Source organism: Gobio gobio (assembly GCF_949357685.1).
Source record: "Gobio gobio genome assembly, chromosome: 15".
In the NCBI taxonomy this organism is placed as follows: domain Eukaryota; kingdom Metazoa; phylum Chordata; class Actinopteri; order Cypriniformes; family Gobionidae; genus Gobio; species Gobio gobio.
The window spans coordinates 42,056,914-42,069,861 of record NC_137108.1 but is presented as its reverse complement, the minus strand read 5'-3'; the positions used below and the strand labels follow the sequence as shown (position 1 = coordinate 42,069,861).

General features: G+C 36.9%; 2 protein-coding genes across 5 annotated transcripts in view; one reads left to right on the top strand and one right to left on the bottom strand.

The window, feature by feature from the left end:
- The first annotated feature begins 44 nt into the window (after positions 1-44).
- Positions 45-6,006, top strand: dcstamp (dendrocyte expressed seven transmembrane protein). The gene is made up of 4 exons (XM_079836303.1): positions 45-95; positions 635-1,705; positions 3,511-3,843; positions 4,791-6,006. The coding sequence occupies exons 2-4, from the start codon at positions 650-652 to the stop codon at positions 4,848-4,850; spliced, it is 1,449 nt and encodes a 482-aa protein (XP_079692429.1). The 5' UTR covers positions 45-95; positions 635-649; the 3' UTR covers positions 4,851-6,006.
- dpys (dihydropyrimidinase) overlaps positions 5,743-12,948 on the bottom strand; it is a 23,469-nt gene continuing 16,263 nt past the window's right edge. For 3 of the 4 annotated variants that reach the window (XM_079836300.1, XM_079836301.1, XM_079836302.1), the window contains 3 exons: positions 12,665-12,807; positions 6,262-6,469; positions 5,750-6,147 (listed from right to left, as the gene is read on the bottom strand). In XM_079836300.1, coding sequence (XP_079692426.1) covers positions 6,073-6,147; positions 6,262-6,469; positions 12,665-12,807 — 426 coding nt within the window. In that variant the 3' untranslated portion in view covers positions 5,750-6,072. Of the gene's footprint in view, positions 6,148-6,261; positions 6,470-12,664; positions 12,808-12,948 lie in introns of all 4 variants that reach the window. The other variant, XM_079836299.1, reaches the window with a different exon arrangement.

Here is a 12,948-nt window from a genome sequence, read left to right as displayed (position 1 = left end):
AGTGGGGGATAAAACGGCTTCCTCCTGCTTTGACAGATAAATGCTGGACTGTCACAACACAATCAGGAGCTGAGAGGATTCCAGACAAAAAAAAGGTAAGTTCAAATAAATTATCTTAGTAAAACCAAATCAGAAGGGGTTTTATGTTATCACTATACAAAATCAAATGTAGCATTATAAGAGAGACTAAATTGTATTGGCAGACTTAATGTTGCTTCGGTCAACATTATATCAAATTTCAATATTGGAAAAGAACTTAAGCCACACTGACAAATGTCTGAATGTCATTGCATTAGAAAACAAAAACTTTGTCTGGACCACAAAGTGTTGAAATATATAACGGTATATATTGTTTTATAATTTAAAACCTAATAAACGTATTTTTGTTATAAAAATAAAAAGGTATTACATGAAAAGTGTGTTTGTGCTACTACATATTACAAACAAAAAAAAAATACTTTGATATTTTGTTATCTAATGCAATGATATTCACATTTTTAAGTTTGGCTTAAATGTCTAAATATGTTTTGGAGCCCACTCAAAACAATACAAACATTGTAGAGCTCTCATGTAGTAATGAAATCTTAAGCCATCATCATTTCCATTTTCAAAAGCTCTGTCCCTGTTATTTCAGGTTAGTGAGACGAAGATGATTCAAACTAAATTTTATCAGCTGGCAGAAAGACTAGGATGGGTCTGGTCCAGAATATATGGACTCTACACAACCAACACCACAAAAACCTGGAAGGAAAAAAATCTCCTCCTGTTGAGCTGCTTTAGCACCAGCCTCATACTGAGCACCTTCCTCTTCCTCATCCTTCACTTTTCCTTCAAAAGTGTTCAGGAGGTCTCGGTTCCCCTCACTTGTGTTTTTTGTATAAGCTTAACATCAGCGATGTATTTCTCAGAAAGGATTCGTTGTTTTGCGGCCCTGGTTTTGATCTCGATGGGTATGAAGCAAGTGAAGAGTCTTCTTCTCACATTAGGAACCAGTTCAGTGATTTTCTTCAACATCCAGAACACGTTACAGAACATGAGACTGCTTGCAAAAGGCCTCCTCTGCAACTTGGAGGAAAAGTTACTGGATATCAATACAGAACCTCTCGGAAATTATATTAAAATGCTAATGTGGGTGGGAAATCAACTTAAAAGTTACTTTATAAACGTTCAGCTTGGGAACTACCATGCAGATTTTGCACTTAAAGCAAAGGTGGACTCTAAACTCTTCAAAATTCACCTCTCTGAGGCCGAACAGGCTCTAAATCAGACCGCGCAGAGTGTGTTAGCACTGACCAATGCTTTATCTTCAATAGGAAAAATACTGTCTCCCACATTAGGTCTTTTATTTATTGTGCTCTTCACTGCTCTATACCTGAGAAGATTTCAAGTTGACAAAAAGTACAACAACATATACATCACGAAAACTTTCCGTTGCTTTGACGAGCAGCAAAGGGAGAAGGGCAAACCGTGTGTACTTCCGCTCACCAAAAGCGAATCGGAGTGTTATTTAATGACTCCGTCCATTCACCCGACGGGTCGGCAGTGGAAAGCCATCCTCAAGTTCAGTATTCCTATATTCACTCACTGTCTCACCTGGCTGGTGTTTATTGGTCTCGACGGCCTTATTTACTGGCTTATTGTGGTTCTGAGCAAGCGGCTCGAGGAACTGGAGCCACTTCGTGTTCCTGTGGGGATAAAAATTCAGGTAAGCTCGAATATTGTCTTAACAGAACTGTTTTTAGCACTCCAAAATCGATTGACAAACGTATTGTGCTTTTGTAAACGAATCCACTGCCACAATGACATTCCTGACTGCCACTTTAGTTAGGCTGAAGCTAACCCGTTTTTACGTCAAAAATGAATGGTCTGAATATTCTATTTAGCATTTCAAACAGGTTTAAAGGTGAACTATGTAGGATTTTTGCAGTAAAATATCCTGAAACCACTAGGCCAGTGTTATATATTTTGTTCAGTTGAGTACTTTACAACTATTTGTAAATCGTGAGAAATTGCTATTTTAACCAAGGAACCGGGACGTGTGAGCTATGCGTTTGAGGGAGTCGCCTGTCGATTGCGTCATATCTGCGTCACCCTCGGTTTCCGGTTTTATTCCGTGAAACACTTTACTCTCACTGCAGTGTGAACAAGTGTCATAGCAGCCGCCGAGCGAACGTCATAAATTCCTTTTCAACACACTCAGATATATCTAATACGATAAACAGAGTTGCGTTACCTCATACTCATGACTGGAAAAGAGGAAGTGGCGCCGGCAACCGTGTCATAATAAAAGTCCCGCCGGCGACTATGCCAAAATAACAGTCCCGCTCTTCAATCGCTCCTGCGGCCTTGCTCAGCTCCACATCACTCGGTCCTGCTCTGCTTCAGACTACAGTAATGTTAATAATCAAATCCATGAACATGATTTCTGCCCGAGTCCTATCCTGACTGCTTTCCACCGGCTGTGAGGTGAAGACCACATGTCCCAAGATTCTGCGCTCAAACGTGGCGTCATCAAACTACGCCTTTGTTTTGAACAGACGACCTCTAGTGGACGGAAAAGTTACATAGTGTAGCTTTAACCATCATATTCTGCTCTTGTGTGAACGTTATGACAGATATCGATAGACTATTTATTTATATAAAAGCAATTAGTAAGAAAAATCCTGTTTCAATCTATATAATGAATCTATAAATAGAACCGTATTGTAATGGATACCATATTTTGCTGCTTGTGAATGTACCCATATTGTTCTTGTGTCTGTAAATTCTGTCACGTTGGTTATAGAATCCAGTTTAATTTTTAAATTGTGTGTGCACTAAAAAAAAGACAAATATTTTACTTGGGTGAAGACAGTAGGCTATTATGCCTTCTCATTTCTCTGTAGGCCTATATTGAAAGGGATAGGCTAGTTCACCCAAAAAATTGAAATTGGCCTATTGTCTTAATTTACTCACCCTTATGCTCATCTGTATGACTTTCTTTCTTCAGTGGAACAAAAAAGAAGATATTATGAAAATATGTCAGTGTTTCATTCTTCAAAATATATTTGGTAACATTTTACAATTCATTAGTTCACTACGCTAGTTAACATGAACTATAACAATAGTGCTTTTAAAGCTTTTATTTTTCTTAGTTAATGTTCATTTCAGCATTGACTAATACATTATTAAAATCAAATGTTGTAATTGTTAACATTAGTTAATGCACCGTGTGAACTAACATGAACAATGAACAACTGTATTTTTATTAACTAACTTTAACAAAGATTAATACATACTGTAACAAATGTTTTGTTCATTTAGTTAGCTATTGTTAACAAATGAGACCTTATTGTAAAGTGTTACCATATCTTCTTTTATTTTTCACTGAAAAATAAAGTCATACCATTTTAGAATAACATGAGGGTGAGTTATTATTGGGTGAACTCTTTTCATAATCAAACTGTATGAAAATGTCTGAATTTCATCTAATTTTCTTCTCTCCACTGTCTCCTTTTTTTGTTTTGAAAGGAAGCAACATTATTTCTAGGTTTACCTGTTGAAGAAAATGAAAAAGGGGCCAATTTTTCCTACACAGTGTCTCTGTTTGAGAAGAAGTGCTTGCCTGAACCAGAACTGTGGCTCTATCAATCTCTGGTTCCTCTGTCTGTCGTCCTGGTCTTTCTGGTTGTTCTGATTCTGCTGTCATCCCAGATGGTCCAACTCAGGGTTGTGATATCTGAGCAGTTTTTCTCAGATGTCGCAAAGAAAAGAGCTGCCTATCTGCATGCAAAGATGTTAAGAAAGCGCTGCAAATCTAAAGCAGAAGAACATGAAGGAGATCTGAAGACTTTAGCCATGCAGGTTGGTATTTTCATATGCACTCTGGCAACATCACTGTCTAAATCAACATTTGTATAATGTTTAAAACAGAATAATTTGACTTAAACAGTAAAATTGTGTAAATATAAAAGACTTGTTTTAGGAGAACATCTGAAATTAATAAATTGTTATTACTCCATTTGCATGTTTCTTGTTTTAAGCATAAATCTCACTCAAATGTTTCTATATTTATAGCATAATATTGTAATCATTAAATATAATATTTAAAAGCATAACATTTATGTCTGTGGGGTAATTTAAAATATATTCTCTGAAAACAAGTCTTCAGTTTTGCTTCTCCAGTAAATGTATCTTATTCATCTTTGTGACCATGGCCAGAAACATACCTGTCAAATGTTTGGTAACATAACCATTTTCAAAGTCATAAAAATGCTCACCATTTATTGAATCAAAAACTACTATAAACACTGTAATATTGTGAAATATTACTAGAAATTAAAAGACCAGTTTTCTATTTGAATACATTTTCAAATGTAATTTATTCCTGTGATGCAAAGCTGAATTTTTAGCATCATTACTCCAGTATTCAGCCAGTGTCACATCATCTTTCAGAAATCATTCGAATATGCTGATTGGCTGCACAAGAAACTTTTCTTATTATTATTACTGGTTTTACTGTATTTTATTAATGTATTTCTGCATTACCGTAAAAAATGCAGCCTTGGTGAGCATAAAAAATGGAAATGTTTCCAAGCTTTTGACTGGTACTGTACAGTAGCAGAGGGTGTTTGTTAATATAGTGTTATGAATGCAACACATATTTGCTTTGCATATTGTGTTGTGACATTTCAGAAAAGTATGATGTGTGAAATCAAACTTATATAGCTGTTAGATTCTGTCTTCAAGTTCTTGCATTTGCAGTTATAATGTCCATTGTATTAACAAAATTGTTTTGGTTTTTATTGCAGCCCAATTTTTGGTGCCCCTTACTCTTCCATAAGCACAGAACAAACCCTGACGCAGTTTAAAAATGCTTGAAGTTTGTTACAGTCTGTTAATCAGCCATCATTTTTGATAGAGTACATGTGGACAACACGATTTACAGGCATTTATTATCAAAAAGTGCACCTTACCCTTGCACTGAGTTCTGTTTGTGGTGACCCAGTGGTCAGAGTATAGAAGGCAATGTGATGATCGGCCATGGGCCCTTGTGATCAGTTTACACTGTATGTGACCAGGGCCCTGGTTTTCTTTTGGCAATATCATGCCACCCGGGTTGAAGCTTTCCACTAGCCCCACTGACCCGGTCCATAAACCAGGCCTGCATGTGTCTGTACCTTCAGGGGTTAACAATTTCAAATTGTGATGGAAGTCATTGAGCAATGATGAGCATAAGTTTTAAAACAAGCTTTCTCCTACAGAATACAAAACATGTACATTACTGTTGAAAAGTTTGGGTATGGTTTTGAAATGGTTTTGAAAGAAGACTCTTAAGCTCACAAATACAGTAATATCAGTAATCTTGTATTATACATTAATATATTTTAAAATGTAATTTATTCCTGTGATGCAAAGCATCAGAAGTCATTCTAATATGCTGATTTGCTGCTCAAGAAAAAAATGTCAATGTTGAAAATAGTTGTGCAATTGTTGTTGAAACTGTGATACTTGTGTGTGTGTGTGTGTGTGCGTGCGCGTGTGTGTGTGCGTGCACGTGTGTGTGCGCGTGCGCGTGTGTGTGCGCACATGCGTGTGTGTCCAAAAACTGATTTGTCTTAGAGTCTGATCAGGACAGAAAATAAAATGTTATTAAAATATTGTGTAGCTAAAAAAAAAAGAAAGAAAAGAACAACTGTAATTCACATTCTGTATTTGAACAATGTGGTATGGCGTTTTTGGGAGTGACTCAAAACACAAAATCATTTTTCATCAATAAGTGGTTCTTTAATGGTTCTTTGCAGCATTATTTTCACTGTACAATCTTAAAAATAAAGGTTATTTATTGGCATTGACGGTTCATTAAAGAACCTTTAGCATCCATGAAACATTTCCCTTCCACAAAAGGTTCTTGTGGATCATTGGGGACAGTTTTCTGGATTCTTTAGCACCATGTTTTCTACAGGATTATAGAATAAAAAGTTATTTGTGGAACTTGAAAAGTTTCTTCGATGACATTAGAATGTGAAGCTTACTGCAATCTTTGCTTTTAAATGCACATTCATCGTCCTCATAAAAAATTCCTTCCGTGATTCAGGATCTTTTCTGACCTATAGATACAATTTTTCCAGCATACGGTTCTCTGCACACAGCGCTGGGCTTTCTAACCTAAAAAACAAATTATGCTTACCTCCAGTTCATACACAACAAAATGGCCACATTTCTTATTAAAATGTTGGGGGATGGTGGGCAGTCTTACACTAAAGCCCAAACCTGACTTACCTTTTCCCGCTGATCAATTCTCTTATACACAAATTCAGCAAAGGGTTTCCGTGGGATGTATCGTCCCTCGCCCGGTTTTGTGAACAGTTGCCCGTTTTCATAAACCACCTTCCCTCTGGAGATCGTGACCACTGGAAGCCCATGACACAGCATTCCCTCAAAGATGTTATAGTCCACAGCCTGGTGGTGAGTCTTTGCTGAAATCACCCTAAAAACAACAGAATTATGCACAATAGGACATTCATTAATATGAGTTGAGTCAGAATAGAGAACCAGAACGAACTGCTGTATGCATGTATATACACTATATTGTCAAAAGTATTGGGACACCCCTCCAAATCATTGAATTCAGGTGTTCTAACCACTTCCATGATGAAAAGTGAATAAAATCAAGCACCTAGGCATGCAGACGCTCCTACAAACACTACTAAATATTCCACGCTCAACTGTTAGTGGTATTATAACAAAGTGGAAGCAATTGGGAACAACACGAAGTGGGAATCAGCACATGCTGAGGCGCACAGTGCGCAGAAGTTGCCAACTTTCTGCAGAGTCAATAGCTACAGACCTCCAAACTTCGTGTGGCCTTCAGATTAGCTCAAGAACAGAGCATAGAGAGTTTCATGGAATGGGTTTCCATGGCCGAGCAGCTGTATCCAAGCCTTACATCACCAAGTGCAATGCAAAGGGTCAGATGCAGTGGTGTAAAGCACGCCGCCACTGGACTCTAGAGCAGTTGAGATGTGTTCTCATCCGATGGACGAGTCTGGGTTTGGCGGTTGCCAGGAAAACGGTACTTGCCTGACTGCATTGAGCCAAGTGTAAAGTTTGGTGGAGGGGGGATTATGGTGTGGGGTTGTTTTTCAGGGGTTGGGCTTGGTTCCAGTGAAAGGAACTCTTAATGCTTCAGCATACCAAGACGTTTTGGACAATTTCATGCTCCCAACTTTATGGGAACAGTTTAGGGATGTTAGCAAGGTCCATAAAGACATGGATGAGCGAGTTAGTTGTGGAGGAACTTGACTGGTCTGCACAACCCGATAGAACACCTTTGGGATGAATTAGAGCGGAGACTGCGAGCCAGGCCTTCTCGTCCAACATCAGTGCCTGACCTCACTAATGGCCTTCTAGAAGAATGGTCATAAATTACCATAAACACACTCCTAAACCTTGTAGAAAGCCTTCCCAGAAGAGTTGAAGCTGTTTGAACTGCAAAGGGTGGGCCAACTCCATATTAAACCCTACGGATTAAGAATGGGATGTTGTTAAAGTTCATGTGCATGTAAAGGCAGATGTCCCAAAACTTTAAGTTTAGTTTTAGGCAATATAGTGTATATATACACACACAGAGAATAGAATACATCAGCATCCATTGACAGTGTTTCCCCCCCAAATCTGTTGTTTCCCATATTCAGCTTTTTTTGCATGCTGTATCAGCAGAGTTCAAATGAGCTCCGAGTGGCCATCTGTCTCCAGAACTAAGACAATCCAGCAAGCGAAATCAGGAGTTTTAAAATGGAAATGACAGCTATCGACTAATTTACAACTAATTTAGGAAGACAGTAAAAGTTATGGATTCTATCAACTGTCAAGGGATATTAATCTTCCTACTGTGTTCAGCTTGACTAAGAATTTGTCTGTACAGAAGTTTTCATTAATTGATTTATTATGAATAAAAATAAAAACTGCATACCTTGTATGCTATGCTTTTTATTGTTGCATTTATAATGCTGTGGAGGTAAAGGTTGTACTTGAAATATATTGCCTAAAATATTGCATACTTATTTCTTATTTTCTGACAGCTTCTCTTTCACTTTTTTAAAGTTTGAATGCACTATAAAAAAAACCTGCAATTAGTTAGAACAACTTAAAATTTGTTGAGATAACTTAACTTAACTTAAAGCACAATCACATTTCTTATTCTAATGTTAAATAAAGTTGTGATAAATAATCACAGCAATCATTTTTACAGTGTGTGGTAATTATGGAAGCTTGTTTCCACCACGAAATAAAACACTTTAAAATATAATTGCAACTTTTGATCTTATAATTCTGACTTTTTTTACACAATTGCCCAAATCTGAGGGGGGAAATCAGAATTGTGAGTTTATATCTCACAATTCTGACTTTATAACTCACAATTCTGAGAAAAAAAAGTCTTAATTGTGATATAAATTAACTTTTTTTTAAATTCTAGAAACAATCTTCCATAAGTAATTAAATATTATGTTGACGCCTTACTTTGTAAAATGCTGATAAAGGCACACAATACCTTGTTGTTACGGAACTAGGTAAAGCTGTAAGCGATGCTTATTTTTGCAATTTCTTTTGGTTAACAACTGTTTATTTTGTTTTCTTTTTATATATATAGGCCAAGAAATACAAAGCAAAAAGCAACTATACACGTCTAGAACCCACCCCAAACCATCCCACCCCTGGGAGACTTTGAGAATATAGAAATAAAATAAAAACGGTAACACTTTACAATAATTAGTTAACATTAGTTAATGCATTAGTTAACATGAACCATGAGGGAATTTGAGTGTTCCGTGGATATAATGTCCAACAAAGAAATTGTCCTTATTTTTGCCATTTCAAAGTTAGAAATTACATCAGTTTAAACTGGCAAATGAATCGTTTCTTGTATTACAGTTTTTCTCAGTCGCTTTGGTACATTTCTCGAATCATCCTCGACATTTGCAAAACAGTAAGTCCATTTCTCAAAACAATTCGTACAAATAGCAAAACATGGATTACCTGCAAAAGCCAGTCTCTTGCTCAAAATCCTTAGTTCATCTCTCAGTAAATCTCTGTGTCAATGAACATGTCAGTGCCATCAGAATGACAAGTCCTTGTGTCATTGTGTATGAATAAGACAGTCAAATTGCTTAGTCATGTTGTCAATATAACTGTACTCTGGAGGGATGTTCTGATGTAAATATGGCAAAAATTCTGATGACAATTATTGTAAATTGTAGGTTACACCTTAGTGTATGTGGGAGTTTGAAAAGACAGCAATGCATAGCACAAAGAGAAGAAAAACAAAAGTAGAAATGTGAACGTCTAATGGAAATGTATAGAAATATGCTTGACATATTATGACAACTTGTTCAACCATTTTGCATGTAAAGACTTATGCTATGAACTAATGGCTAAATGTTGTGGGGGGTGAGACTATTCAACAGAGACCCATTATAATACATTTTGATCAACATGACATAAGCAACTGATAATGTAGGAAACAGCAGAGAATTGTACATAATCATTTGCATGGATGTACACAAGCATTTGCAACTTGTTCAAAGAAATGAGAAACTGATTTTTTGATGTGCACAAGTGACACAATGATGTGAAGATTGAACAGGTAGCTTTGAGAATTTCAATTCGGATCTGAGAAATGTACCAAAGCGACTGAGAAAAACTGTAATTGATGTAACACTTTTTTGAACACTGGCTTTTGTGCCTATGAATAACCCTTACCCGCGGTAAAATCATAACGCTTGGCTTCTCTTGGGTTATTGTTTTATCTTGATAATTATCTGAGGGATGGATAATTATGCAGTCTCGCGGTTGAATTAACTGTCAGTACAATCAATTGTGAGGCACAATATGGAAGATTTTGAAATGCAAATATTGTGGTTAAATGCCTTGCTTTCCATTATTTTCTGCTTAGAATCCATTTGACCCTAATAGTCTAATATAGACCAGGACGTGCACGTCACCGGTCCCTTGTTAGCGAGTCTTACACAAGCGCTCAGCTCTGATTAATACAGCGCTGCAGGCACGTGCAGAGGGGGGGGCTTTGGGTGCTCGAGCCCCTGCCCTTTTTCAAAATGAATCAAAAGTGCCCCTCTCAGACAAATATCAATGATAATATCGTGGTCAATAAAACGAAATAAATGTGATTATTATAACATGACAATGTATACAATGGTAACGAACGGCTCAAAAGTCGGACAATTTCTGTTGAGGCGTTGCCGTAACGCGTTGCTATGGGTCGCGTGCGTTTTAATTGACAGCTGATTTTCCTCTGTTCGGAAGCGGCTCTCGAGACAAATATGGTCCTTTCAGAGAGTGTGTGGCCTTACGGGAAAAAAGTAAACCAATATTTTTTTTTCATCCATAATCAAAGCTAATGTGTTGATTTAATTACAAATCTATATATTATATATTTTAAAGTATTACACAATTCACCAATGCCCGTTTGTCATGTATAGGCCTATACACCAACCAATCGTGATCTGGCAAAGCAAGTTCAAATTCCATTGGGCGATGTGAAGCGGTAATTTTCTGTTCTTATTCATAAATCGGTTGAAAATTACATGGACAGACGAACTAACGTTTGTGGAACGATTTCCTGCGGTTTGTCTCATTTTTTAAATTGCATCACTGACAAAATGGATTTTAACAAACAAATCCCTGCACAAAACCAGCAGCAGCAAAAGTCGCATTAATGGTAAGTGTTAAATTCACTTGTATTTATGTATATTGATACACCGTTTACTATTTCATGAAACTATCAAAGTTAACAAACCCCAAGTGCCACCAGCACCTACAGGCCTATTATGTGAAGTGTAGGCCAGCGAAATGGTTACGTGAAAGGACTTTATTATATTACCATTTTTGAATATTATGCAGCATTATGAAAGTCTCTTATGTTCATCAAGCCTGCATTTATTTGATAAAAAACAGCAATATTGTGAAATATTATTAAAATAATGGTTTTCTATTAAAATAATTTAAAATATAATTTATTCCTGTGATCACAGCTGTATTTTCAGCATCATTACTCCACTCTTCAGTGTCACATGATCATTCAGAAATCATTCTAATATGAGGATTTAATGTCAATGATGGAAACTGTGATACTCTTTTCAAGATTCTTTTATTAATAAAAAGTTAAAAAGAACATAATGTAATAAAATTTCACAATATTAGGCTACTGTTTTTTTCTGTATTTTTGATTAAATAAATGCAGGCTTGATGAGCATAAGATATATATATATATAAGATATATATATATATATATTTATATTTACATATTGCCCCTTTTTTACATTTGAGCCCCTGCCCCTGAAGAACTCTCTGCACGGCCCTGCAGCGCTGCTGTGCGCTAAATTTCAGCACATTGGTCCTCGCTGCTTAGCTCACATCAGCGGTTGGTTATTTGCCTAGAGGGAGCTAGCCCAGATTCACGGGGAAAAGGAGCCGCAACGTGGCCCAATTACATAAGACCCAGGGCCGTCTGCTGTTTCCGTCTTCTCCTCTCATGCGTGAACTTTACAAACGACGTGTTTGAGCAGGAAGAACGCTTCATGTTCTTCTATTTATGGGCACGTCTTAACAGCACATCCGCTTCGTCATGGCAACATCTGCAGTGTGTACAGCATCTATAGATCCTCACACATGCAGAAACATGCTCTACCTTCATCACAGGTATCTGAACCTACATACTTTCATTCATTTCAAAGCTCTCACAAGCAAACTTGGCAAACCTATTTCGTGATTAATCACACAAAATACCCTCATAAATACTCTCACGAATGTGACTACCCTCCAAAAACTGTGAGGTATGCATTACATTTCTGGAATAAGGCTCATTTCAGCGGAATAACAAAAACAGCAATTAAAGTGATGCACAATAGAAGGCTCAACAACATTGCAGACATATTCAATTACAAATAAATTCAAGCAGTCATGAAATGAAGATTTGTAAAAGCTGAAGCCCATGAAATGAGAAGACTGTATTTTTAATTATAAGATCAAAAGGGCACATTATTGTGTAACACCGAGGCGTTGCTTTTTGGAATTCCATGTGAAGTGCAATGCAAAATGTTTTTGTTTTTCTTTAAAGATTAAGTGGAAATGTGTCATCTTTACATTTTTACATTTTATGAGTGCTGCTTACCTGTGCATAATGTAGCCTACCACTATGATGATGACTGATGTTGTTGCCATGGTGTTGTTATGTGGTTGCTAGGGTGTTAAGGGTGGTTTCTAATGTGTTCTAAGGTCAAATAAGCCCATCCCCAGTTTCTATAATATTCAGTTCTGTAAATATGGCACTTTCAATGTAATTCTGTGGAATATTTTCTCCTGTTTTAAGAAACCAAGTCTGATCAGTTAGAAACAGATGGAAAAGTAAAAGAACACATCTCATCAAAAAGCTGTAGAATTTTAGATATAATGTGTGTACCAATACTTAGAGTTATTGGTTAGTTCAAATGCCTAACCCTAAGTATTCCTTACCTATTTCACTAGTATATACAATTTATTTTAAGTACATTTTGTAATTCACATTGGCAGTGGCTGTTGGGAATGTCTGCGCAGTGAAACACAGCTCATTATTCATTAGAGCATGTAAATGAGGTCACATGTAGTTTTCTAGGCTGTGATGAGTTACCTGGTGGCCTTTGGGTCCCATATGACCAGGTCTGCATCAGAGCCTTGAGCAATTCTTCCTTTTCGAGGATAAAGGTTGAAGATTTTTGCTGCGTTAGTACTGGTGACAGCTACAAACCGGTTTTCATCCATTTTTCCGCTGTGCTGGGGAAAATACAACACACAAATAGTGTTATTTTTGTGATCGCTGCACCTCACGTCAAAGAATGAGAAAACCCAAGGTCAGTGCTGCACTTAGACTAGATAGATAGATAGATAGATAGATAGATAGATAGATAGATAGAT